Raw genomic sequence first — 25,486 nt, forward strand, 5'->3', positions numbered from 1 at the left:
AGAGCAGTGTGGGCAGCAGGGGAGGGAGGGGATTCTGTCCCTCTGCTCTGCTCTGGTGAGACCCCACCTGGAACCCTGCATCCAGCTCTGGGGTACCAGCACAGGAAGGACATGGAACGGCTGGAGCGGGAGGTGGTCCAGATATGTTCAGAGGGCTGGAGCACCTCCTCTATGAGGACAGACTCCTTATGAGAGAGTTGGGGTTGTTCATCCTGCAGGAGAAGGCCCCAGCTCCATGAAGACCTTACAGAAGTATTTCAGTACCTCAAGGGGGACTAGAAGAAAGCCAGAGACAATTATTTTTGCCAGTTCTGTTGCAACAGAATGAGGGATAATGGTTTTAAACTATTAGAAAGTTGACTTACATTAGACATAAGGATGAAGATTTTGTTTCAATTATATTGGTAAATTACTGAAACAGGCAATTTCCCTGGTTGCCCAGGGAGGTGAGAGATGCCCCATCCCTGAGAACATTCAAGGTTAGGTTGAATGGGGTTCTGATCTAGTTGATGATGTCCCTGGTCATTGCAGGGAGTTGGACTAGATGACCTTTAAAGCTCACTTTCAAGACCGACTGTTCCATGATTCTATGATCTTCAGAGCTCCCTCTCCATCTCAGCCATTCTGTGTCTGTGCACGATTCCATAAAATGGAATGTCTATGGAGCTAAGTACCCTTCCACTTCTTCAGTCTTTTCTCACTCAGTTTCCAAGACTTTTACCTTCTTGTGTCACCGAGCCCTTTAATGCTGAATCAGTGAGTCCTGTATATTTCAGACCTAATTTTGGACATGCATTTTAAATCTGGTAAGGTTTTGTGTTTCTGTTCCTGATAATAAACTCAAGATGTCATAAGAAGGGGATGAGGGAAATGGTAATAAAATTTAGGATTTAAAGAGAGTGACAGGCAAATGGCTTGCAACAGAGCTGGGAACTAATGCAACAAAACAGTGTAGTCCAGCAATTTTACACATCAGATATCTTTACAGTGCCTAACTCTAATTCATATTTGCATGAATAAACTAGAAAAATTGTGAAAGGAGATAAATTTCCTTAGTTCTCTAAATTTGTCATCAGTACATAAGTACAGCAGAAGTTAGACATTGAAAGTGTGAGGGAACGAAAGATGGAGCAAGACTGCAGAAGTTCCTGCTGAAAGCCAACTTTTTGTAATTGGAGGGCATTTTAACAACAAAAAGATTATATTCAGATGTGTGATAGCATTGGTACTGCCATTTTGTTTATTAAAGACATTCCCCATATTTTTTACTGAATTCAAAAACGCAAAATCTGAGTAACACAGTATCTGACTAGATATTTACCACGCAGGGTGGGGAAAAACCAAGAGGAAAACAAATGTAGGTATTTTGGGCTCTGATAAAAAGCAAACAAAAGAATATTTTAGTATTAGCTTGGCATTTGGTCCCTCAGCTGCACCCAGGAGTGTGGTGCAAAAAAGCAGTGGGATACAGTACTACAGAAATGCTTTTCATAACATATTTCCCTTGTTTCTTGAATGGTACTATGAATTATCCTGTATCTAGGGCATAAATTGCATCTATGCTAGAACTTCAATTGCTTTTCATTAAATCTTTCTCAATTCTTCCTTTTTTCCTGCAGTTTCTTTCCTTCTATTTCTTGTGCTATTCTTTCACATATATTTTAATGTCTACAGTAATTAAATTTTATGTTTAGGCATGTACTCTGTTTCCTGCACTTTGTACACTATATACTTTATACAATATACTCTAAAGTGTATCTTCTCCTTCCTTTTCAAATCTATGTCCTTTAATTACTCAATTTTGCCTCTACATATAAGGGCTAGTAAAATTGCTTACAAACACACTATGTTTCTTCTTCACACAAAAAAATAATTAATTTTCTTGATGCCTTATATGTTTTCCCACACACTTTCTTTCTCATCACCCACCAGTTATCTGGTTCTGTCTTATAAAGAACATTCATACTTCCTTTTTAGTGCTTCTTTTGTCTGGTGCAAAGATCAATCCAGGAAGATGTGGTAGCTCCCTGATGAGCACAGCACCATGTCAAGCCTAAAAGAAAAGGAAGAAAGAGAATGTTTCTTGTATGCTCCCTTCTTTGTCCACATCCATATTTCTTTCAGAGTGGACTCTCTTCTAAATGTGTTCCAGGATAAATCTTGATCTCCCTGGTCACTTCCACACACGAGGCCATGATCAAGGGATCTGCCGTTGTGTCTGTCCCTTAAACATTGGTTGACTGTGGCAGAAGTTATGACTGAAATATTTTTGCAGGCATAAATCTTCTGATACCAGCTGTTCTGAAGTGCAAAACTGTGTTTACCACTCAGTTTTACATTTCCCTATAACCTTTTTAGTTAAATACACCTGTTGTTTCTGGATGTCCTCCAGTAAAAGCACATGTTGGAGGAATGGCTCATTGCTTGGCCCCAGTTAAACAGATTTTCTCTACTTTGTCAATAAAACATTTAATTGTAACTCATATTCGTTCTGAATTTTCTCCCAAACAAAACCATTGTATGAATACAACAAATAAATTACCATATGTGAATGTACTTTATTTCAGCCACACAGCTGAAAGGTTGCAAGGTTACAGCAAATGAAAACTACTGTCCAGAAGCCTTTGTTTAAAGGAACTTCACAATTTAAAGCAGTGATGTGCCATGTAACAATGCAATATATGGAGATGCAATGGAAAAATAAAGCATCTTAGGCACAAAGCTGTCAAAGGTCCCACTTAGTTAAATAATAATAAAGCTTGTCATATATAAAAAGAGTAGAGGAAGAACTAAAAACTTCCAGCTCAGCTATCACTTCAAAAAACATGGGCTTGCTGGTCAGAACAAATCGGGTATGGGAGGTATATAGTTTTGATATCGCTACAGACTGTCCCAGCATTGGTCTCTGCATGTTCAAGAGGAATGTACAAGGGGAAAAGCTATCAGGAAGAAAGTAAAGCAGAGTTCTTCTTTAAAAGATGTTTTATCTTTCTTTGTACACACCGCTCTGGATCTACATCCTTACTATCTATCCTATCACCTGTGAAACATTTTTTACTGCATTCCTCACTTTCTTCAAGTGCTGGTAGCACTGTATCCCAACTGCACAATGTCTGCTCCTAGCAATCACTCACTAAGCGTTAAGGTGGATCCCCAGATACCATGATGCCTTGCACAAACTTAGACTTCTACTTCTTATGCTGAATTTTTCCTTACCTGGTAGCAGGTCTCAGTTTTGGTTTCAAAGTTGAACTACACCGAACAGTGTAGTAGACTCTGGTAACTCGTGGTTCAACCACCATCTTCAGAGCAGTTAGTCAGCTTTTCTGTTCTTGAGCCAAAAGTGCATGAACAGATGTGAAAAATAAGTATCATTTATTGCTCCATTTTACCTTAATCAAGAATGAGATCAAGTCATGAAGGCTTCCCAAATAACCAGTAGTAACAATGTTAATAATTTCAAGCACAAGCATTTTTTAATTATATTTTTTTTACAGAAATCACCTAAAGGCAATTTACCTGCTCTAATGGCACCAATGTTAGCTAGAGTACATGTTTTTTAGCAATATCTTCATTGAACCTACTACATTCCTGAGGCATCCTTTTTAAAGGGGTCCTTACAGTGGGTGTGCCCAGATGTTGCAGCAGCAGATGTATTTAATGCACTTGTCTAACACCTGACTATGTCACCAGCCTCTGAATCTGAATATCAGTCTCTCACGGGTTTAGATAAATCCAGTAAATCTTGCCTGCTTTTTGAAGCTTTGCAGTCACTTAAAATCATTGCTAGACATGGCTGATTTGTGAAGAATACTATCACACTTCAGGCATGTGATCCAGAGCTGGGGAGATTTTCCCTCCAGCCCTACAAAAGAAACAAAAACCAGCAGCCTACAGTATATAGTACATCTTTCAATCTCTGCCTACATGATTAAACTCTCCACTAAGACTAGGTAAACACTGAACTAGCAAGGATGCTTTTAATTTATTTATAACGTTTTTAATTCTAATTAAAATTTTCAAAGTTTCTGTAAATAGCAAACATCTGTTTAATAACAAGGTGACTAGAAAATAAAGATGTAAAATGACAGTTTGTAGGGTGAAGCTAATATATGTGCTGCCTTACATCTTAATAACCATTTCTTTTATTAAAATTATAGAACTAGTAAGGTTCTGAAATTTGAGATAAAAGACTAGAAATAAAAAAAAAATTTCCTAGATGTAAGCATTACAAAGTTTTTGCACTTTCTTGCTTTGGTGTGATTCTGGTATGAAGGAGACCAGAGGAAGAAATTAAGTAATATTATTCAGAACACTTTTAACTTACAGTGACAGGCAAATGGAAACAATTTGAAGTAGGCTGGAAAATCATTCACTAAAATATTCTAGTTCAGCAGTTTTGTGTGGCAGTGAAATCATAAAAATGTAACAGAAATATCATGCTAGCTCAAAATGTTTCATTTCTGTAGTACTGGTTTCCCATTTGTAGTCCATACTGCAAATGGGAAGACCCAAGAAAAGGAAAAATAGGAAATTGAGACTTAGTCATGACATGTAATCTTATTAATCAAGTGAATAAATGCTGATGGAAGAAACTAAAAATTATTCTAAGAAATTTTTGAATTAAAAATGGATTACACATGTTACCTAAAGATGTACAACAGACGATAACCTTCAGTGACATTCTGTTATTGCTTAGTGAAACATCTTATTCTGATGCAGTTTAGGACCACAATTATCACTGCTACTAAACATCATAGCTGATTTTTGTCTGTATCTTACTCAACAATTCTTTTTTTCTCCTGATTTGATCCTCTTTTAAAAATACAGCAGAAACATAAACCTTTCCCCCAGTCAGTGACTCACCAATTTCTAGTCCCTGTTTATTTCTGTAAATTTTAACTGATTTCAAGCTGCAGGAAAATGAGACAGAGACTAAACATGTAGGGTTTTTTTTTTTATCTTAAAGCTGGCATCATTCTTTGGAGCAAAATGTTTGATGTAGCAAACTACATCTTAAGAATTGTAGTGATTATTTAAGACATCAAAAGGAGTTTAAATTGTTTATTTGCCTGTTCAAAAAAATGGTTTTTTAACTCGTTCTGCTTGCAAGTACCCACAGTTACTGAGGATGTGCAGTACACTCCTAGGAGTCATTTTACCAGCACTGTAATTTTTTGCAAGAATTCTGAGGCACTATCAAGGCTTCAGAAGGCAGCTTTGTGCACACCTGGTCTTTGGTGAGTGCAGATGGCACCTCTCTTTTTGCTGCTCTGTACTGCTTTTTAGGAAGATCACGTGGCACCTTTTCCCCTCTTTTCCCATGATACAGTAGGACACAAGTACATGATGCAAGCCCACGAGCCCCATGGAGTTTTTCCCCTTCCTTCAATGTCCCTTGAGAGCAAACAGGGAAGAGTTGTGGGACCAGGCTCTCTATTCCCCTGGGGACAGTGAGAAACATGATCTGAACAAGACAACCTGCCACGCCACTCAATGAATCCTCAGTTTGGGACCCTCTTTTCATTGCTCTCTAATTAAAATGGCCTTTTTGCTTCTCAAGAGCAGCTGGTGGCAGCAAGCACAGCTCCTCTGTGCTTGCTGGAGCTGCCAAATCATAAGCAGCAGGCAGCACAGGGGGCAGTACAGGGATGAGAAGGTGCCAACTACTGTGGTTGAGCCCCACATCACCCCCTGGCCTTCTGCCTTTCTTCAGTTTGAGAACCTTGATGTTCGCTCATCAAATCTTAGAAAGCCCAACATGTTTTTCCTTCATCCAGGAAATGCAAATTCTCTGTTAAATTAAGCACTGTGACTGGAAAAACCAGCCATGTTGCAGTGGTTTGGGGATTTCTGAGTCTTCTGAGTAGTGAATGCTGATATTTTTTTTTTTTAAAGAATGGCTCTGTCTAAAAAGCCAAAGTGCAAACTATTAACAACCCACTTCCCAGCAATGAAGCCAGGAAAACTATTCCCAGGGGAAGGAGGTTTGGGGAAAAATTGGTATTTATGTTCGATTGTGAATTAATTTGTCACACATTTACAAAGGGACATGATACACATAGAAATTTCTTTTTACAATAAAGATTATGATTCAGACTAGACAAAAACAAACAGTTGATTAACACAGATATTCCCATCTTAATCTATACATACATAACATTACTCTAACACTTTTGTGCTTTTTTTTTTTCCTTTTAATATGATCTCCTTAGAAGGCATATTATTCCTCAGACAAACTAACACAATTTCTCAAGTTATCTCAGGATAGTTATTTCAAAAGAAAATGCAATAGTTCATAATAAACATTTATAATCAGGTTTTTAACAAAGTAATTCATCATATAAACAAATGAATCAGTCAAGACACTAAATAAATATTTGTACTGGTAAATACTAGCATTTTGCTTATATCATGTAGGACCTGATCCTGCAAGCCCTCTGTATACATCTTTATCCCCACTGAATGATTGGTTTCATTGCTTGTTCTAATCTACTATTTTACTTAGAGCTGAGCAAATACTTTCTGGCCACTAAGTAATTGAAATAACCACTGGAATACATCCCAGTAGACAATGATTTCCTTAGATGTCTTTGTCAGTCATTAGGTTTTTTCTTGTTTACTAAATCATCACAACCATTTATCAACAGGCAATCAGTTTTTGATATTTACAGTCATATTGGTTGATTGAGATTTTTAAAATATATCATGTTCCTTGTTCTTGGCATTTTTAATGAACAAAGTGTTATTTTACCACTCAATTTGAAGAGCAATTTCCAAGAATTATAAGTGATACTGAATTTTTCTTTTATCAGACATTTGAGCTAACAATACTGGGCTAGGAAGGCAAGAGCCTCCAGTAAAATAATAAGACAAGAGCTCTGCTTGAGGAGGGCTAGTACAAACATGAATTACACTCTCTGTTGTCATCTACCACAATTACTACCTTATCCAGGGCTAGGGAATGGCCTTTTTTAAAGCACACAACAAGCTATGTCCAGCCCTTTAATTCTGAGTTAACTCAATCCTTGTAAGGGTTTCCTTTTTCTTTGCATGATAAATCCAGAACAGAGAGCCACAGATAAGAGACATTAACTGACCTACATATTCTCTTCATGGCTTAGGAAATTATCTGGCTATCCTCACACAAACAGATGTGCCAGTGAATTCCAATCTCTTAGTTGTTTTGGGGGGTTTTGCTTAGGTTTGTTTTTTGGATTTTTTTTTTTAAGGAAACACAGAAGCTGTCAGTTACAGCTGAAAAACAAAACTTTTTCTTGCCTGGCTCTGTTTGAAATATAATTTGAAATCAAGGGTACTGAGGTTACTAGATGTACCCACTGAAATAAGTTTAGCTGAATTCTGATGGTTTCCTGAATGTCTCTAAGCTCTTACCACAGTATAACATGAAATGTTCCAAGCATGTGGCAAAAAATAATGACCATTGTAACAAATCACTGCCTGAACTAAAAAGTGGAATATACTTTGAAATTACTCTCTCTATATATCTATATATATATAGGGATATACACACACGCACACACACACACATATATATCCCTATATAAATGTTTTTTTTCAGATACAGAAATTTATTTTATTATTTCTCCTGTTTGTATTACTTTAAATACTTCATGAATCCACAATATGACAGCTTCAGGCTGTTTGGAGAGATAAATCTGAACACAGTCTTATAACCTCCACTAATATAAATATATTGGCAAGGAACTTTGACCAGCAATAGTAAATTTTGAAACTTAAATAGCTATTCTACAGTTACTTTAACTTTAACAACAAGTTGCTACCAAGTACCAATATTCATGAAAAATGTAAAACAAAAAATAGAGCTTTAACTTTTAACACTGAAGTGCAGCCTTATGAAAGAAATATAAAAGAAAATTATGCATTAGAGACTCATTCTAAAAAGAGAAAGAGCAACATATAGTATGTGTTTCAAAGTAAGAACACTGTATGCTTGCACTTTATATTAAATGACCATGTTGAGTCATAGTTTCTTCTTGCCTGCAAATGAAGGATGTTGGCTCAAAAATCTTCAAAGTGTACATGAGCATTTGATTAAATCCTTTTTGTTGTGAAAATAAAGTTCATTTACACTTTGACTGAATAACAGTGAGGAGTTTGGTTTAATAATAAGACATTTAAGGACCTTGGTAGCCAGTACCAGTTGTATTTGCAAGTAGCTCCTCAGCTTTACTCTTATTTTAAAAAATAAAGGTACAATTATAGTTATTCATTTACTTTAAAAATTCTAAAGATGAAGAAAAGTAGCGTTTATACATATAAGTCCTCATATAAATTATAAAACTCAAGTTTATCTTAGAGAGTTCCATCCCCAGAAGAAGCATAAAGCACTTTTGTGGTACCTTCACCAGTAAATATTTGTATCACATCAAATCTGAGAAATGCAACAAAGATGATACTGAATCCAAAAGCTGAAAGACAACATTCTTCTAATACAGTCTCTTGTGATGAATATGCTCCATGGGCTTGTATGATTTCCATGACTAGACTGAATTTCAAATAAAGGAAATATGAAGAAATTCACCTCACCAGTTCAGTAGGTATAAGAAACATCAGTGAACAGCAGAGTCATCCCATTTGAGGTCAACAGTCTTTGGAAGACTACGAGGAGGGAGTTTAAAACTACAACAGCAAAATCAAATAATAGCAATGAGGTAAACTCCCCTAAAAAGGCCAAATAGGCTGAGTTGTCAGGAGAGAGTCCAATTGTATCTGACACCCAAATGTTTCTGTAGCCAGAGTCCAGCGAGCTGCATGGTAGAGGCAAATGTACTTGCTTTGGACCCTAAGCACATTTTATATTGTTTTGGGTCTAAATTGGGGTCACACTGAACAGGATGAAAAATATGGACAACTCCTACTTCCTGACTTCTGAAAGCCTTCAAGCCAGATGTTATCACTTTAGTAAAGAGATCTACATCCTCAAGTCCCCAGCCTTGAATCGAGGTATCAAATCCACCAGCAGTAAGTAGATCACTTTTGTAAATACAGGTAATTCCAAATCCATACTCCCTCCAAAATCCAGTTCTTTTTGTGAAAACAAAACTACTGTCAGGGGGAGGGTTGCCTCCATATATTACTTTTGGATCATACTGGCTGAATATGATAGGGTAGTAAACCTGTTCTCCCTGAATAGTGTTATCTCTGCATCGCTGGAGGAAGTCTGATGTGAATACCAGATCAACATCACAGAACAGCAGCAAAGTGTCATTGTCAAACTGAGACGAGGCCATCTCAAGACCTAAACCTCTAGAAAACTTTCCTGACATTGGAATCAGGGTCATATCTGCCTTGGGATACTTAATGCTGTATTCTTTCATTAGTTCTATGTGTTTGCTAGAGTCTTGGCCCGATTCAGAACCGAAGAGAATTATTGCCAACTTTACATTCTGCTTGGGAATCAGACAAGTCTTCTCAAAATTATCCATGAATCTTGAGAAAGTATCAAATCTTCCCGTGATAGGGACAAGAATATGTATTTTCTTGTCACCGTGTCCCCCAACATCTTTGGTGCCTTGGAACGATGAGGAAAAAATCTTTAAAGAATTTGAAAGGAAAGAGAAAGATTGAGTGTCAGTGTTGGCATCCTCCAGCAAGCTTTTTACATCCAGCTCCTCTGCTTCTTTGAAGAAAGGTTTGCTAAACAATTGCTGAAGGTAAGCATGGCGTCTCACTGGAACTGTAACTTTCCTTCCTTTGTGCCTTTTGTACAAAAGCAGTAAATCCAGGATGTACTCTACTCCATGCAGAGGGTCTACCCTGCGGTACCCATACTGTATTTCCTTGAAATCAATGAGCCTTCCTCTAGATCTGGAGTTCTCATTTATCATTTCCATGACCTGCATCACAGTATCATCCAGCGCAGCCCGCAGGACGCTGCTCAGGCTCTGCCGGGGTGGCTGGTTGTCCACCATTGAGTAAAGAAACTTTCCTGTCAGGAACTCCCACTCGATGACTTCATCCCTTTCACGTGGCTGGAAATTATTGAAAGACGGCACCACTCCCAGTTGCTGATCTTCCTTATTTACTTCAGTGTTACTGAGCTTGCTCATCAGAACACTTTCTCGATGGAGCTGGATGGTCCGATGGCGCAGTTCGGAAATTTTGCGGCTCAGTATGTAATTGTGCAGCCTGTATTGGTAGGCTGGTCTTTTGTTTGGATGAAGTGTTATGGCTGTGTGGATCTTGCTGTTGTGAAGATCTTGAATGTAACCCTTGCGGTTGTGTTCATAGTTTTCATGGAACAATTGCTGCATCTAGAAAAAGAGAGAGAGAGAGGTATAGGGGGAAAGAGATATTAAGTTGAAATTCTTCTACACAAAAAAAGGACACACATTGTTACTTGTATAATTTCCAATTCTTATAGATCATGTTATTTTTAGGCATAGAATTTTAAGGCATTCAGTAGAAAATAGTTACATTGCTTTGGTCTGAGTTTCAGTAGTGTCCACAGTAAGCAAATACTGTCCTCTGTCTAAAGAGAAGGTCAGCTATCTTGGGTTTATCTTCACTTCATCCAACTGCAGAACTAAGGGAAATGCTTAGGCATAGGTCTGTGGGCAATATTTCTGAGTTCATAGGTGCTATTCATGAACCACTGACTTCACTTCAATCTAAACCCTGATTAGCACGGGTCCTTAATGAAAAGTTAGCAAAATTCACAATTTTTTAAAAAGCACCCTGTATTTGTGTTTATGGAGCACAAAGCTGATTGTGCTGATATATAAAAATAGATAGCGCTGCTTGATATTCAAAAACTGAATGGCTTTAATAAAACTTTTTTTTTTCATGTTGACAGAGGATTCCATAATTGAAAGAAAACAGTTTGAATATACATTTTCTAAGGTACACATATAATAGAGTATGTCAATTAAGCAATTGATTGTGATAGTGATTTCCAGTTTATTTCAGTAGCAAGAAAAGACTTTCTACTTCTGTCAAATTAGCAACTGTGATATAGTGAAGAGGTACATTTTATGGCTGGCAGGTCTAGGATCCAAACTATCTGGCCTTTATACTTTCTGTGCTGACAACAGAACTATAAGCAAATCATAAATCTATCTTTGACTCAATTTCCACCCTAGAAGACAACTCATTATTATTGAGTACTTATTCTTAAATGGGAAATTATATGGAATAGCAAAATATTGACATCATAAATATATTTAAAACCTGCTGCTCTTTGCTAACACCTACTAACACCAGAGAATTATTTCCCATGACTAGCAGATAAAGGAGAAAAGACTGGGCTTTTTTAATTTGCAAAGAGATTGGTCTATAATTAATAAATAAAGAAATATGCAAATTAGATAAAAAATGTTGCTCAAGAATGTGTTCTAAACTTGAGCTGTAATCAGGTCCTGAGATGGGTATTGAAGTTTGTCTTTTATACACTGAAGAAATCAAATTCTGATTGCACAGTATAGCAGACTCAAAACATTTAGCTCATTTTACTTCAGTTCTTTCAAGAACAGAAGTTTTGCTATTGGAAGTAGCATTAAGAATAGGACAATAAATATAAAATAACACCTAACAAAGCTAAGAATCATGAAAGCTATGTAAAATTCATTAGTATGTACATGTTCATTAGCATGTACAAGACTATTAACATATAACTGTATAACATTGTCTCATTTAGAAAAACAGAATTTCAATATAAAACTTTTAGAATGTCCCTCCCATCTTTCAGACTCTAAGTGCCTCTGCTTGAGCAAACACAATTGCTGCTATGACACAGATTAAAATTTTTGAGGTTAGTCACATGCAGAAAAGCAACAGACCCATTCTGAGAAATACCTTAAACTATGTTAAATTATCTTCTAATAAAGCAGGTACCTCTATTACATTAAAGTGAAGATGAATGTAAAAAAACATAAAAAGTTACAACATGACTCATACACACCTTATTCACAGAATTCCTTCCTAAAGCTGAGAACATTTGTTCTGTCTTTAAATGTGGGTGTTTTGCTTGTTACATGAGATGAGAAGAACCAGGGATAAGAGGGTTTAAGTGATTTCTTTGTGATCACAGATAACAGGAACCAACATCATCAGGCCTGTTAGTATTTTAATTAGCAGTTCTGGGAAAACTGAAATATGGCTGTCTTGTGGACTAGATATGGTTGCTGGCAGAACAGATGGATTAGAGATTGAAAGGGAAAACAGTGTCTAAGAAAGAGCTGGGTGATGATATTTGCCCTTTGGAAAAACAGCTTTCTCTTCTCTCTCTACAATTTACATTTTGAATAATGAAAAAAGAACAGCTGATCTGACTGGATTTCCAGCTCTCCACTTAAAAGTTACACTTCCTTCCTGGTTTGTTTTACTTAAAGTTGTATGCTGTGAATTTTGCAAGGTGACTATGCTTTTGTATTGTCCACTTTTTCTGTAAAAAGCTGAAGGCATGATTTTTACATCTAGAATTTCATAGTAAAGTCTTCTTAAAGGAAAATAAAATGTATAATGTTGAAAATGAAAGAAGAGGAGATGGTTTGGCTGGCTTTCTTTTCTAAGTTGTCTAATGAAGAATGCTGCATGAGTATAAATGAAATTATGAGTGTAAATGAAACAACCATTAACTTTATACATTTACAACCATTAATACCTTACACATTACATTTAAAGTACATAATTTTTCATAGTTATGTACATAAAAGTTTTATGTAAAGTAGCAAAATGTGTTTTACTTAAAAGATGTGAAAAAAATGACATATTATTGCTGCAAAGCTAAATGCTGTCCTCCAACTGTGCAAATTCTTCTGTAGCCCTTGACTTATTACAAAATCAGCTTTACAGAAGATTCATTAGCAATACTTATTTAACAGAAATATTCTGTTGACATAAATTCTGCATTTTTTGCACATTCCAATTTCAGATGCCTGTGTTTATTTGATATGCTCCACTGAAATCACTCCATTATAATAAGGATTTTGCTTTTGATAATCAACAACAGATTAAAAGTAGCAGTGAAAAAAATTCAATCAACTCAATAATGGAGTACTATCACATATATGCAAAACTCTACTAATCCATTTCCAGTTATGTTACTGAAAACTTTTAATAGATCCCAGTTTGGAGAAAACAGAACAAATGTGACACTGAAAGCATCAATACTTCCTGAAGATAGCCTGTTTTAATCTTGGTGCAGAAATTTCTTCTCAATGTTGCAAGAAAAAAAATTCTTTTTACAATTCAGCTTATTAACATCTAAATGAAAGCAATTCAATTTGATTCTAAATATGCTTTGAAATTTCTCAGCAAGGTGGTCAAGCCCAGGAGGCAAAGGGAAGGATGATTAAATTTCCTGGAAAATAGATTTGTGTGAGAGTCTAAATTGAAAAATGCAGTCATAAATTACCTTGCAAAGGAGGTGGGTTTGGGAAGTGGTGAGATTTATTGACTATAAATTAAAATTATTCAGCATAGTAAGAGTAAACCTTCCTACAGAAGTTTTCATGATTTTGAATGGCAAGGTAATAAAATACCAGATTAAATTCCGTGTAGATAAATGCAAAGTACATGTAAGGAACACAATCCTAGCCCTATCTGAAGAATGGCAGACTGTGCAAGTTATTTGGACTCTGGAAAGAGAACCTAGTGCACACAGTATGCAATTCTGTGTAGGTGTCACAAGGAGGTTCAGTAGTGATGAAAAGAAAAGCAAATAGCATGAGGACAAGTCTAGGGAGAATCAGAAGCTTCATTACATGGTTGTGTCTATAGTACACCAACATCTTGGAGACTGTGGCCAAGCACCTTGTCAGTATCCTCCCATCTGAAACTGATAACATAGAATTATAGAATGTTAAGGGTTTGTAGGGACATTAAATATCTTGTTCCAACAACTTTGCCATGGGCAGGGATACCTTCCACTAGATCAAGTTGCTCAAAGTATTATCCAACCCCACCTTTAACAGTGTAAGGGGCTGGGATATCCACAATCTCCCTGGACAACCAGTTCCAGTATTTCACCACCCTCACAGGAAATAATTTCTTCCTAATGCCTAGACTAAGTTTTTCCTCTTTCAGTTTGTACCCATTACTCCTTGTTCTATCAATACAATCCCTGAGGAGTTGCTCTCTCACTTCCCTGTAGGCCTCCAGATTGTGGAAGGCTGCTATAAGGTCTCCATGCAGCATTTCCTTCTCTAGAGTGAGCAGCCCCAACTTTCTCAGCCTGTCTTTGTACCTCTTACCAACTTTGTGTCCTCCTCTGGACTTGCTCCAAAAGTTCCATGTCCTTGCCATGTTGGGGGCACCAGAACTGGCACTCCAGATGGGATGTCACCAGAGTGGAGCACAGGGGCAGGATCCCCTCCCTGGCCCTGCTGGCCACACTGCTTTGGATGCAGCTCAGGATCCCACTGGCTTTCTGGGCTGGGAGTACATGTGGCCAGGTCATGTTGTTTGTCATCAACCATCATGTAGTACAAAGGTACTAACCAAGGCTAGACAACGATTACACATCTCGATCATTAAACAAACAGATAACAGATAGGGGAAAAGGGACTAATACAAAGATGGCCAACCCCAAGATCAGTGGAGTCAGAGTAAGTGAGCACCTAAGGAAAGTTGATAGGAATAGTACCACTTCTCACATAAAGAACTATGACACTTAAAAGGTTGCACTGAAGACACAGAAACTGAAATAATCACTTAGCTCAAGCACAGCTCTTACAATTACAGCAAGGTGCAGACGGTAAAATTTTGGATCACTCTAAACAGGAAGGCAACAGCTTAGTGGGAAACTCCAATTATTGCTATCTAGAATTCCTGGAGCCGCAGCTGAAGATATACCACAATATTTCCTTATTGTCCTGTACCCCTGCCTCAGCTTCTCCTACTGATTACTCCAGAGAGAGATGATTTTGCCAAATGAACATTTAGTTTGACATGATACATGCAATTCACATTCACTGAAAGCAGAGAATTGTCTTCAGTATAATTCATGGAGGCCCAGCATTTTACCTTTTTATATTGCCTGACTTTGTGACTTTTCTGAGTAATTTTCTGTCTTCTGAATGATTCTTACAGCACAACTAATGTGAGAGTTGGCATGGACTTCTGCTTGCTTTTTCCATGCCAGCTGAAACTAGAAGTTGGCAAGAAATACTAATGATCTAATCATGCTCTGAGGAACTCTGAACTGCAAGCAGGAATTATAAAAATTATAAGAAAGAGATCAGAATAAAGGCAACGTTTTATTATTGTGGCAGAAAAATACAAGAGCTAATACACAAGCACAAAGTAATTTGCATTGTAAGTCTGAAATCATTGTAATTGCTGTGATTAACTGATGTAATAAAATAGGAAAGTTCTTATTACATATACACAAAAGCCCAAACCAACCAACTTTATTATTGCAAGACTATCACATATTAAAAAAGTGAATGCCAATGATGCTTTTTAAATTAACACAGATTTTCTTTGAGCATTAAGATTCATAATAAGCATACAGTTCTATCCATTTAACAGAGAAGACATAAAACTTAATCCTCCATCCACTCAAGCTCTTCTTAAATCAGCAATAGTGCTAAACTGTTGACCATTTAATTTCAATTAGACTTTTAATAAATGTAGAAATAAGATGAATAGAAATTATTCCTGATCATTCTTCCATCTGCTCTTTAGAGTTTTGCTCTGCTAAAGATTTATTTACTACTTTCAGTGAGTTCAAGGGATATATCATCCATATGAAGTACACATGTAAATCTGAAGTGTTTGAGATAATACTGTTTCGCTGACCAGCAGGAAGTTGAATGCTTAAAAAATATTTCAGATGACTATAGGCACATTAGGATGGTCTCAATAATATGTATTATAATAAAATACAGCACTAAGCTACAGGTTCTCTAAGTTTCTGGACAAAAAGATGGATTTGAGCAATTTGAGTTTTGGCACTCTGAGAAATACTATCAGCCTGGAGAAGATAAATATTAAGTCTGGAATTATGAAATGCATATGAACTAGGTAACAGAGAAGCAACAACAAGCAACAACAAGCTATATACAGGTGGGGAATTAACAGTTTGGAGGGAAGTTACTACAGAAGCTTCTAAGGAACAATATTGTACCTAGTGATGCTGGCACAAAACCTTGGACACTGCTCATGACACACAGCCAAGGACATTAAGACTAAATGAGAGGAGAAGATAACCCATTAAGAGCCAGAGAACCTGGAAATTAAGAAGTTGCAGAAATAAGGTTGTTATAATAAAACAACACATGTAGTGTTATACCCATGGTTGTAAGAGGTAAGTGACTAAATATTTTAGGAAAGTTGACTTTTTAAACTGGAAGTAATTGACATACAAAGAAAACATAAGAATATTAGGAGACAGTAAGGTGACATGAAGAGATTATGAAAATTCAGTGTGAATCCTCTACAGAAAGGGGACACAAAAGTTAGTGTTGCATCAGTCAGAATATTTCATAAAGATGCAACAAACAATTTCACACAATTCTGGACCTGAATGCATGGGACCAAATCAATGCAAAAGAAACTTGTCAGAACTTCTCTGATTTAGTTTGTAAATAGACATACTGAACAGCATTGGTGTACAAGGACAGCAGCACGCATGGAAGGAAACAGAAAAATGTCTTAAATTACCCTGGGCATTATCTAAGTGAAACAATTGTGGAAAAGACTGCATTTTGGTAGTCAGCAGATTTAAGGAAGATAGGCTAACAGTCTTTTGGCCTTCTCAGGTTTGGATTGCCTGGTGTCACTAATCCCTTTCTTTGGAGCAAACCAGCCTTCAGAAGAGAAACACCAGAGTAATGTGGAATGGATGATAGGTTAAGAAACTGATAATAATATATAATATAATTGATAATAACAGTTCCAGTTACAATGAACAACAGCCCCCTACACACTGCAAGTCTTCCCACTAGGATGTGAAGTGGACATGGCTGACTCTGCAGTTCTGATGATGCCAAAGATCTGACACATTTCCCATTCTGGCTGATAAAGATCACAGAGAAGGTATAACTAATTTTCCTATCATAGCTTAAGCCTCATGTAACTCAGTGATGGTCAGACTTGTGGTTGCTCCTACATACTCAGTCACTGAGAGAGCTCAGCAGAGAAAAGCAGGTTCTCATTGTTAGGGAGTTGCACAGTGAGACACCAGCGTGCACTGGGACCAGCTATATGTTTACACCTTGAGTCTTAGGAGCTGCACATAACCTCTATGGCATTTAACTAGTACCCCTGCGGTCCAGCAGGTAGAGCCATCTGCAGTTTTGCCATTGTGTGCCTCATTGCAGAGGGTAATGTACCACAGTAGCATTGCCATTATCACATCCAGGTGACAACCTCAGCATGGACATACCTCATGTCCTTTTGAACATCTTGGTGTGGCATGTGTGCTTCCTTAGGTAAATGCTAAAAGCGTTTCCAAGTGCTAAAATTGTTCTCTGGCTTCTACATGTCAAGCAAGGGAGCAATCCACCCTCCTTGAAGCCAAATCTCCCATGACCTCAGGGCCATGTCCCTTTCTCAACTATGTGACACATTTGGCCGTATAGAGGCAAAACTATTAAGTCTGTCCAATACTAGCCTTCTATGTATACAAGAGAAAAAAGAAATGGGAAAAGTCTTTAATGTTTTATATTTAAACAGAAATATCAAGTTCTACCCTCTAGGTTAAGGAAAAAAAAGATGGGAAAAGTGATTTGATGACTAATCATAGCTTCTAAATTGTTTCTATGTGTTGTGACATAAAGTAGTATATTTGTTTAATAATAAATTTTTCTAAAACATGGACTCATGCATTTGTGTATCTGACCAAAGATTTGAATACTCTAATTATTCTCTGAAGTGCATAAACACCACAAACGCTGATTCCACATATAAAAATTATATAGAAACTGGAAATTTTGCTTTTTTTGGATACCTTGTGGGTAGTATCACAGTTTAACTACCAACACACCCCACTTTACAGGATTACCCTACAAGGAATTTACTGGGAAATTTCCCTTTTGTTACACCAACAAAGATCATGTTCTTTTCACTCCTACTCAACAGTGTTCATATGTTTACATTTATCTTATCCCCAAAACTTTCCCTCCTACAAAAAAACCCACACTTCTAAAGAAATATCCAAATACTGACAGCTAGTGTGTTGAACACTTTTTAGCATGGATATACTCAGCAGTCTTTACTGTGTTGCAGAAGGGAGTAGTTTGGTTTATGATAGTATGAAGATGCCTGGGACAGTATCTCATTCACACTTGGCTAGAACCATTCCTATAAAAAAACAGATGGTAATGTATCCTTTCTGGTTTTGGCTTTTTGAGACCAATCTCCTTGTACATGTTTGCGAATCTTTGTCTATCCATACCCATTTCATGCTAACTAAGCAAAGTTGAAGCCACAGAATTAACACCCTGTAATGGCCTGAGGCTGTGCTGCCTGCTTCATGTGATGACTTCACTCCTATCATACCAGCTGATACCACCACTTCAGATGCTCAGCACACCATCTGCACTCCTGTCATGTCACCTGACATGGGAAAGTAACCTGTTCCACTCAGATACCTGCCCTGTTCAATGCAGGAAACCACTTCTGCTGAATGAAGAATTGAGGAGACTTGTGCAGTGCAATATGAAAAAAATTAAGGTTTCTTTAATTTCTTTAGTTCTTAAAAGCCTTTATGCTTCAAGCACTCTGGGTATGTAATCTTAAGACACTGGGAAAAGAGAATTTCATGTAGAGAGACAAAGCAGCCCTCTGCATGCCCCAGTAACAACACTTGCTATTAAAAGTATGAGACTCCTGTCTCATGAAAAATCCTTATACAATAGTGATATTTTACAAGGCATAATTCTTCTTACTGGAGCATCCTGCAAACTACAACAGCCTGACACAACGGGTTCCCTGGTATTTATGACTTCCCTTAGAAGAATCAATCTTCCTGAAGAATCTGCATGCCTGTTCCTTACTAAACCTGTTATCCACTACAGAAAACATACATCTTACTTTGCTCATCGGGAGCTTAAAAGGACTTTCTTAACTAAGTCCTAAGTATCCTTACATTTGAAGTAACTCACCAATTCAAATGTTGAATAAAACTTTGAGAAAAAAAATTTTAATTCCTAATTCTTCTGAAAAAACTATTAAAAAAAAATCAAGCTTCAGGGCTACAAATAAGTGCTGAGTTAAACTGCAATATTTCTCTATTTCACATTTTTCTCTAAATGAAAAATTCTAAGTGAAAACAATCATTTGAGCTTACTATTCACAGTATATATATCATTATAATCAACAAAAAGTAAATGCTGTGAGCTACTATCCATCAGTGAAATCAATTATTGGGACACAAAAGGTTTCCCCATTGTTTCAGGAGTCTTTAATAGTACTATTGTTTGAGACTAAAATTTGAGGCTAAAATGAAAGCAATAAATATTTTTCTCAAGCTGTTTTTGTTGCTTTTTACCCTCAGTTTTACCTAAGTTTCCATAAAATCCACTTTGATACAAGACAGCAAAACCAAACAGCCCTATCCTTCCAAAAGTCCACAGTTATTTGGAAACAGAACTTCACTTTCAATAAATAAATACTGAAAGAAATAATAGAATTGTTTTTATTGCAACTAGAGGATTTATCTATGTAAGCCATGTACCAAGAAAGTTCTCCTTTAAGCTTATATCTCAAATATTTATAAAGAGGTACTTAATATAAACTACTTTTGCACAATGTTAGGCATTCTGTCACATCTGTGTGTCATCCCCTGACACTCTTGCTTGCAAAAACATGAGGTTTTTGAACTTATTAACTAATGTCAATTCAGTGCAACCTAATGAAACTTTGATTTCCAGTCTTGAAACAGATCTTCCTTGAAGACCAAGGGACTGGACCAGATGATCTCTGTGACCTGTTTAACTTATATTATTTCACAGCCTTACAATTCCATATTAATTTGTAAGCTTATATTACAAAAAGTAATTTGGTAGGGAACAAAGTGGTAGCAATGTCTAGTGTAGAACCAATATTAGAGAATCTGCACCTAACCTCCTCCAAAATTTTTCACAGAAATATAAACTGTGGGAGATTAGAAACACTGACAATTCAGCATATTTTTTAATTTGTAAAATATGATCTACATTATATAGCATGTGTGCAGAGGCAAATACATGGCGTGATTCAAAATTATTTTTAGTAACTCAGCCTTAAAAAGATGCTGCTTTCTCTGTTCATTTAACCTCTTTTCCCATTATTTTATGGTTGAGTTTTTCACCTACCTCTTTTCTTGGGACTGTCTTACTCTTCTATTTGTGCACAGTACTTAGACAGAGTAAAAAAAAAAAAAAAAAGAAAAAAATAAAAAATTTATTCTAGTTTTATTTGATACCCTTTCCATTTATTAATATATCTTTTTTCCCCCCAGGTGTTCTATATATGCCCAAAATTATGCACTGGGAGCCCTACAAGAGGAGTACAACATACCTGAATATGAAACACATGGTCTCAACAACTGTACTGTACACATCTGGTAAAACAAAATGACACCAGCAGCAGTTTCTTTAGCTGAACTGTCATGCAATTAAAAAAGCTGGCTGATTTGTTAGTATCACACAGGTAATGCCATAAACAGTGCAGTATAACATCTTGTGGAGAATACAGTATTGCTTTTTGGCTAAGAATGAATGCATACCTACCAGGAAAATGGCAAATGAGATTACTCAATGCTTATTTCTTGGGCAAAGCAGAGATGTTAAAGAACCACCTGAAGAGAAACATCAGTTTGCTAAATTAACATTGTCTGAAAAGCACATGAAGGTGGAGAATAGAAGTTGGTAAGAAAGAGTAATTTCAAAAAGTCAAAATAGAAGGATGGGATGCCAGCCTATCCTGGTGAGTGGTGAGGATTAATTAACTTATAGGACTGTTTATCTGGAAAGGCCAGGTAAAATGGAAGGAACTTCTTGATCAGGAAATCTATCTCACCACATATAGAAGAATGCAGTTCACCAGCAAATCTCTTCTTTGACAATAAAATAGTTCTGAACAGTAAGGACAACAAGGTAGGGTACTGGTGCATGTAGGGCTTGCTTTGTCAGAAACTGTATTTATGCCAGCAAGTGAATAGTGATGGTGTGCTGTTACCACCACTGCAACATAAGCCTTACCTACACCCACCTCCTCCCACTGGGAAATTAACATATCAGGAATGTTCATGTGGTTGGAATAGGGGTATTTAGCTACAGGGGACCATAATAAAAAGGCACTAGGTTAATAAAAATGGCAATTTTCTAGAACAAAACAGAAGATCAGCGCAACTGTGGACAAGGACACCTAGCCAGCACAGCATCGATCCCAGGAAGAATTGCCAGGAGACTGAAGTCCCCTGCAGACTGGAACAAAATAGGAAGGAGTTTGGTGAGTTTCTCAATACAGAGTTTGTTCAGATCTCTCATCTGAACAAATCTGCAGAGCAGAAAAAAAAGAATGTTGCACTTGCCTTCTCTGTCACTTGTCTGATATTTCTAGAGATATTTTCTCCTCAGTATAGGCAGCTCTGAAAGGAAGTCTTTTCATGTCTGAAATAATTGTAACTCCTATCAGTAAATCATATTACTAATGAAAATTACCTCAAGCATTGAAATGAGAAAAACTCTTTAAAATGTCAAGAAGTAGAGAAAAAGTGAGACTGGTTGAAAAAAAATACCAAAACTCATTATATATTTCAACACAACCCACAATTATGCATCTAAAAATTTATTTCTTTTGAAGCACAGGCATGCAGATTATTTTCCTTGCTACTGTTTACCAGCTATAATTTTCTTTCTTCTTTTAATCTCAAGAAGTTATCATTCCACTGCAAATATACTTCAGAAAACTGCTGGGTTTACCCTTTAAAGAAGCTTTTGGATCCTTTAATTATTCAGAGGAAAAAATCAATAAGTGCTTGCATAGCCAATTAGGTACAGATTTATATTCCAGCACTATAGATAATACTGAAATAATGTATAAAAATGGCATCCATAACTTCCACTAAGTAATACCATGAATTCTGTTTAAATACTTCATCAATCAAACAAATTAACTGTCTCCATAGTTTACAATTTCTTTTTTAATATTAATGCATAAGTATCAACAACAAAAACAGTGTAGGAAAACACCTGGTCTTGGATGCCTCTGTTTATTCATAATTAGCAATATTTCACTATTAGTTTATGTATTCCTTAATACATAATTCCTTAATACATAATTCCATTCCTTAATTCCTTAATTCCATTGGCCTTACTTCGATAAATTTTTCCACATAAAATAAAGAAAGGATAGGCATAATCAAGAGATATTCATGACTGGAAAACAAAGAAGCTTAGCACAGGAGTGATACTAAATTATACCTTTAAAGATGGAGAACAGGAATTCAAGCTGCAGCATCCATTTTAAATTACATTCATCCAGGTAACCTCAGATAAAAACTCAGCACCACCATTTAGCAATGCTGGTCTGAGGATGGAGACAAGAATGTGAGACAGAGGTAATATATGTTTCTAAAACTACCTAGCAAAATGGACAATATAAACATGCTTATAGGGGAAGCAAAGTTTTAGAAACCTAAAGCTACCTGGAAGCCTTTTGGAGACCTTAAATAGCTGGCTTGTCTGCTTGCTTCAAAGCTGAGGCCAAGTTGTTTCATTTCCTGTTTTCTGATAATAAATCCAACATACCGACAAAATTTGAGGCATCAAAAGAGATAAACGGTAATGGAAATTGGCAGACAAAAAAGAGAAAAAGATCAGGACTAGTGCCTATCTAGGATTTACAAGGAAGAACATATTAAGATAAAAACTGGCAATCTCATAAGATCAACACTTGTAGCAGAGCACCAACTTCTTGTTTAGAACTCTAAGAGTCTTAAAGTTACTTGATTTGTTTTGAAGTCTGCATATTTATTCAAATACAAATCTGTTTTTTTATAAAAGCTGTTGGGCAGATTAGGTGTTAAGATATGGATGTGTTGGAGCACAGAACTCCTGAAAGACAGCATCCAAGGGGGTGAAAATATTAGCTAGGATAGACAGACAAACTGGGTAGCAAGGCCGGTGAAGGAAGGGCCTAAAACACAAGTCCTGTGAGGAGTGGCTGAAGGTGCTGGGGGTATTTATCCTGGAAAAAAGGAGGCTCAGGGTGAACCTTATCACTCTTTACAACTCTTTGAAAGGAGGGTATAGCCAGGTGGGAGTCAGCCTTTTCTCCCAGGCAGCCAGAAAGAGGACAAGAGGACACAGACTTAAGATGTGCCATGGGAGGTTTAGGCTGGACATCTTCGCAGAAAGGGTGATTGGAATGGGCTGCCCAGGGAAGTGGAGTCACTGTCCATGGAAGTGCCTAAGGAAAAACTGGATGTGGCACTGGATGTGGCAACCATGGTCTGGTTGACAAGGTGTTTCTAGGCTACAAGTTGGACCTGATGATCTCAAAGATGTTTTCCAACCTGATTGATTCTGTGTAATTCTCTGAAATAGATTACATAAGCACACTGAAGTGTGTTTACACCCTCAGCCATGACTTTATTTATGTATATTTATAAGGAAATTGTCTGGGAGACTTAGAGCAATGACAAGGGGCTGCCCACAGCAGGAATTACTGATGAGTGGTAATCTTGGATCATTAAAGCAATGATCCAGTGAGAAATTCCCCTCTCTGGGTTTCATATCTTTATAGAAGGTAAGGGGGAATTATAGAATTATAGAATAGGTTGAATTGCAAGGGAGCTATAAAGGCCATCTAGTCCAACTCCCATTGCAATGACCAGGGATATCTTCAAGTAGAACAGGTAGCTCAGAGTGTCACCCTCACTGCCAATGAATATTCACAGGGATTGAGAATCTCCCAACATCCTGGGCAATCTATTGCATCTATGTTCCATCGATCTCATTGTAAGAAATTTCTTTCTTATAACTAATCTAAATTGACCATCCTTCAGTTTCAAAGCCATTCCCCCTTCTCCTCACACTCCATGCCCTGGTACCTCTCCAGATTTCTCATAGGCTTCTTTCAGGTACTGGGAGGCTGCTCTAAAGTCTCTCCAGAGCCTTTTCTTCTCCAGGCTGAACAACCCTAACTTTCTCAGTCTCATTAGGAGACATGCTCCATCACTTTGATCATCCTCATGGCTATCCTCTGTTCTTGATCCAAAAGGTCCATGACATCTTTTTGGGACTTCCAGAGCTGGATGCAGGGTTCCAGGTGGGGTGTCACCAGAGCAGAGCAGAGGGACAGAATCCCCTCCCTCCCCTGCTGCCCACACTGCTCTGGATGCAGCCCAGGACACGTTTGGCTCTCTGGGCTGTGAGTGCCCATGGCTGGGTCATGTCCAGCCTCTCACCCACCAGCACCCACAAATCCTTCTCCCCAGGGCTGCTCTCCATCTGCTCAGCCCCAGCCTGTGCTGATACCAAGGGTTGCTCTGACCCAGGTGCAGCACCTTGCACTTGGTCTTGTTAAACCTCATGAGGTTTCCAAGGGCATGTCTTGAGCTTGTCCAGCTCCCTCTGGATGGAATTCTATCTTTGGGTGTGTCAACCACACCACTCAGCTTGATGTTATCTGCAGACTTGCTGAGTGTTCACTTAATCCTGATGTCAGTGATGAAGACATTAAATAGCACAGGTCCCAGCAAAAACACCTGAAGGGCACCACTTGTCACAGACCTCCCTCCGTCCTGAACTGTTGACTGTAACTCTTTGGATGTCACCACTCAGCCAATTCCTTACTCATTGATACATCTACTCATCTAATCCATCTCTCTCCAGTTTAGAAATGGTATCTGACCGTTGTGACTTTTCAAAAATCATGAGGAGTAGCTTGGCAGCTGTATCAGCCTCTATGTTCCCCTCTTTGCTCACTCATACAGTGGTGAAGCTGTGTGCTCCTGCTATGCACAGGTCTTGCCTGCCTGGGTAGAGGGTCTATCCTTCCAGACAGAAGTAGATGACCAAGTTGGATACTGGGAGAAAAGCCTTTAAGGATTGTCTCCAGTGAGGTTTTTTCTAGTGCTAGGAATATTAACTTTATGGAGGAAACATACAGTCATGCTGTAACAATAAAACATGAATAATTTATAAATAATAATTAACATAAATCAGACATATACTTTTTACTAGGACAAAGAACTAGAAAGTCAGCAGATGCAAAATGGAGAAGCAGAAAATGTGTGTGAAAAAATACTTAAGGGAGATCAAAATTATTGAATTTTAAAATTATTGAAGCTTGGATCTTAGCATGAAGCAAAAAGAATTAAACACACAGATAATAAGAATATCCAAGATGATATTACAAGAAACAAGAGCAATGAGAATCCTTACTGATTCAGGGTAAAAGCAATTTGGTAGCTCATAATGGCCCACTGGAAGGTGTCAGCACAAGCTCACCACAAAGATCAAGCCTACAGAATGTAATAATTATAGCTTCTCCAAGGGAAATATAC

The 25,486-nt window shown here is 37.3% G+C and overlaps 1 protein-coding gene across 1 annotated transcript in view; it reads right to left on the reverse strand.

Annotated features, from left to right (window-relative positions):
• Window positions 1-6,051: 6,051 nt before the first annotated feature.
• Window positions 6,052-25,486, reverse strand: part of CHSY3 (chondroitin sulfate synthase 3) — a 138,118-nt gene continuing 118,683 nt past the window's right edge. Inside the window, exon 3 of the mRNA XM_015653573.3 lies at window positions 6,052-10,298. Coding sequence (XP_015509059.1) covers window positions 8,733-10,298 — 1,566 coding nt within the window. The 3' untranslated portion in view covers window positions 6,052-8,732. The remainder of the gene's footprint in view (window positions 10,299-25,486) is intronic.

The sequence above is a fragment of the Parus major genome, chromosome Z (assembly GCF_001522545.3).
Source record: "Parus major isolate Abel chromosome Z, Parus_major1.1, whole genome shotgun sequence".
Classification (NCBI taxonomy): Eukaryota; Metazoa; Chordata; class Aves; order Passeriformes; family Paridae; genus Parus; species Parus major.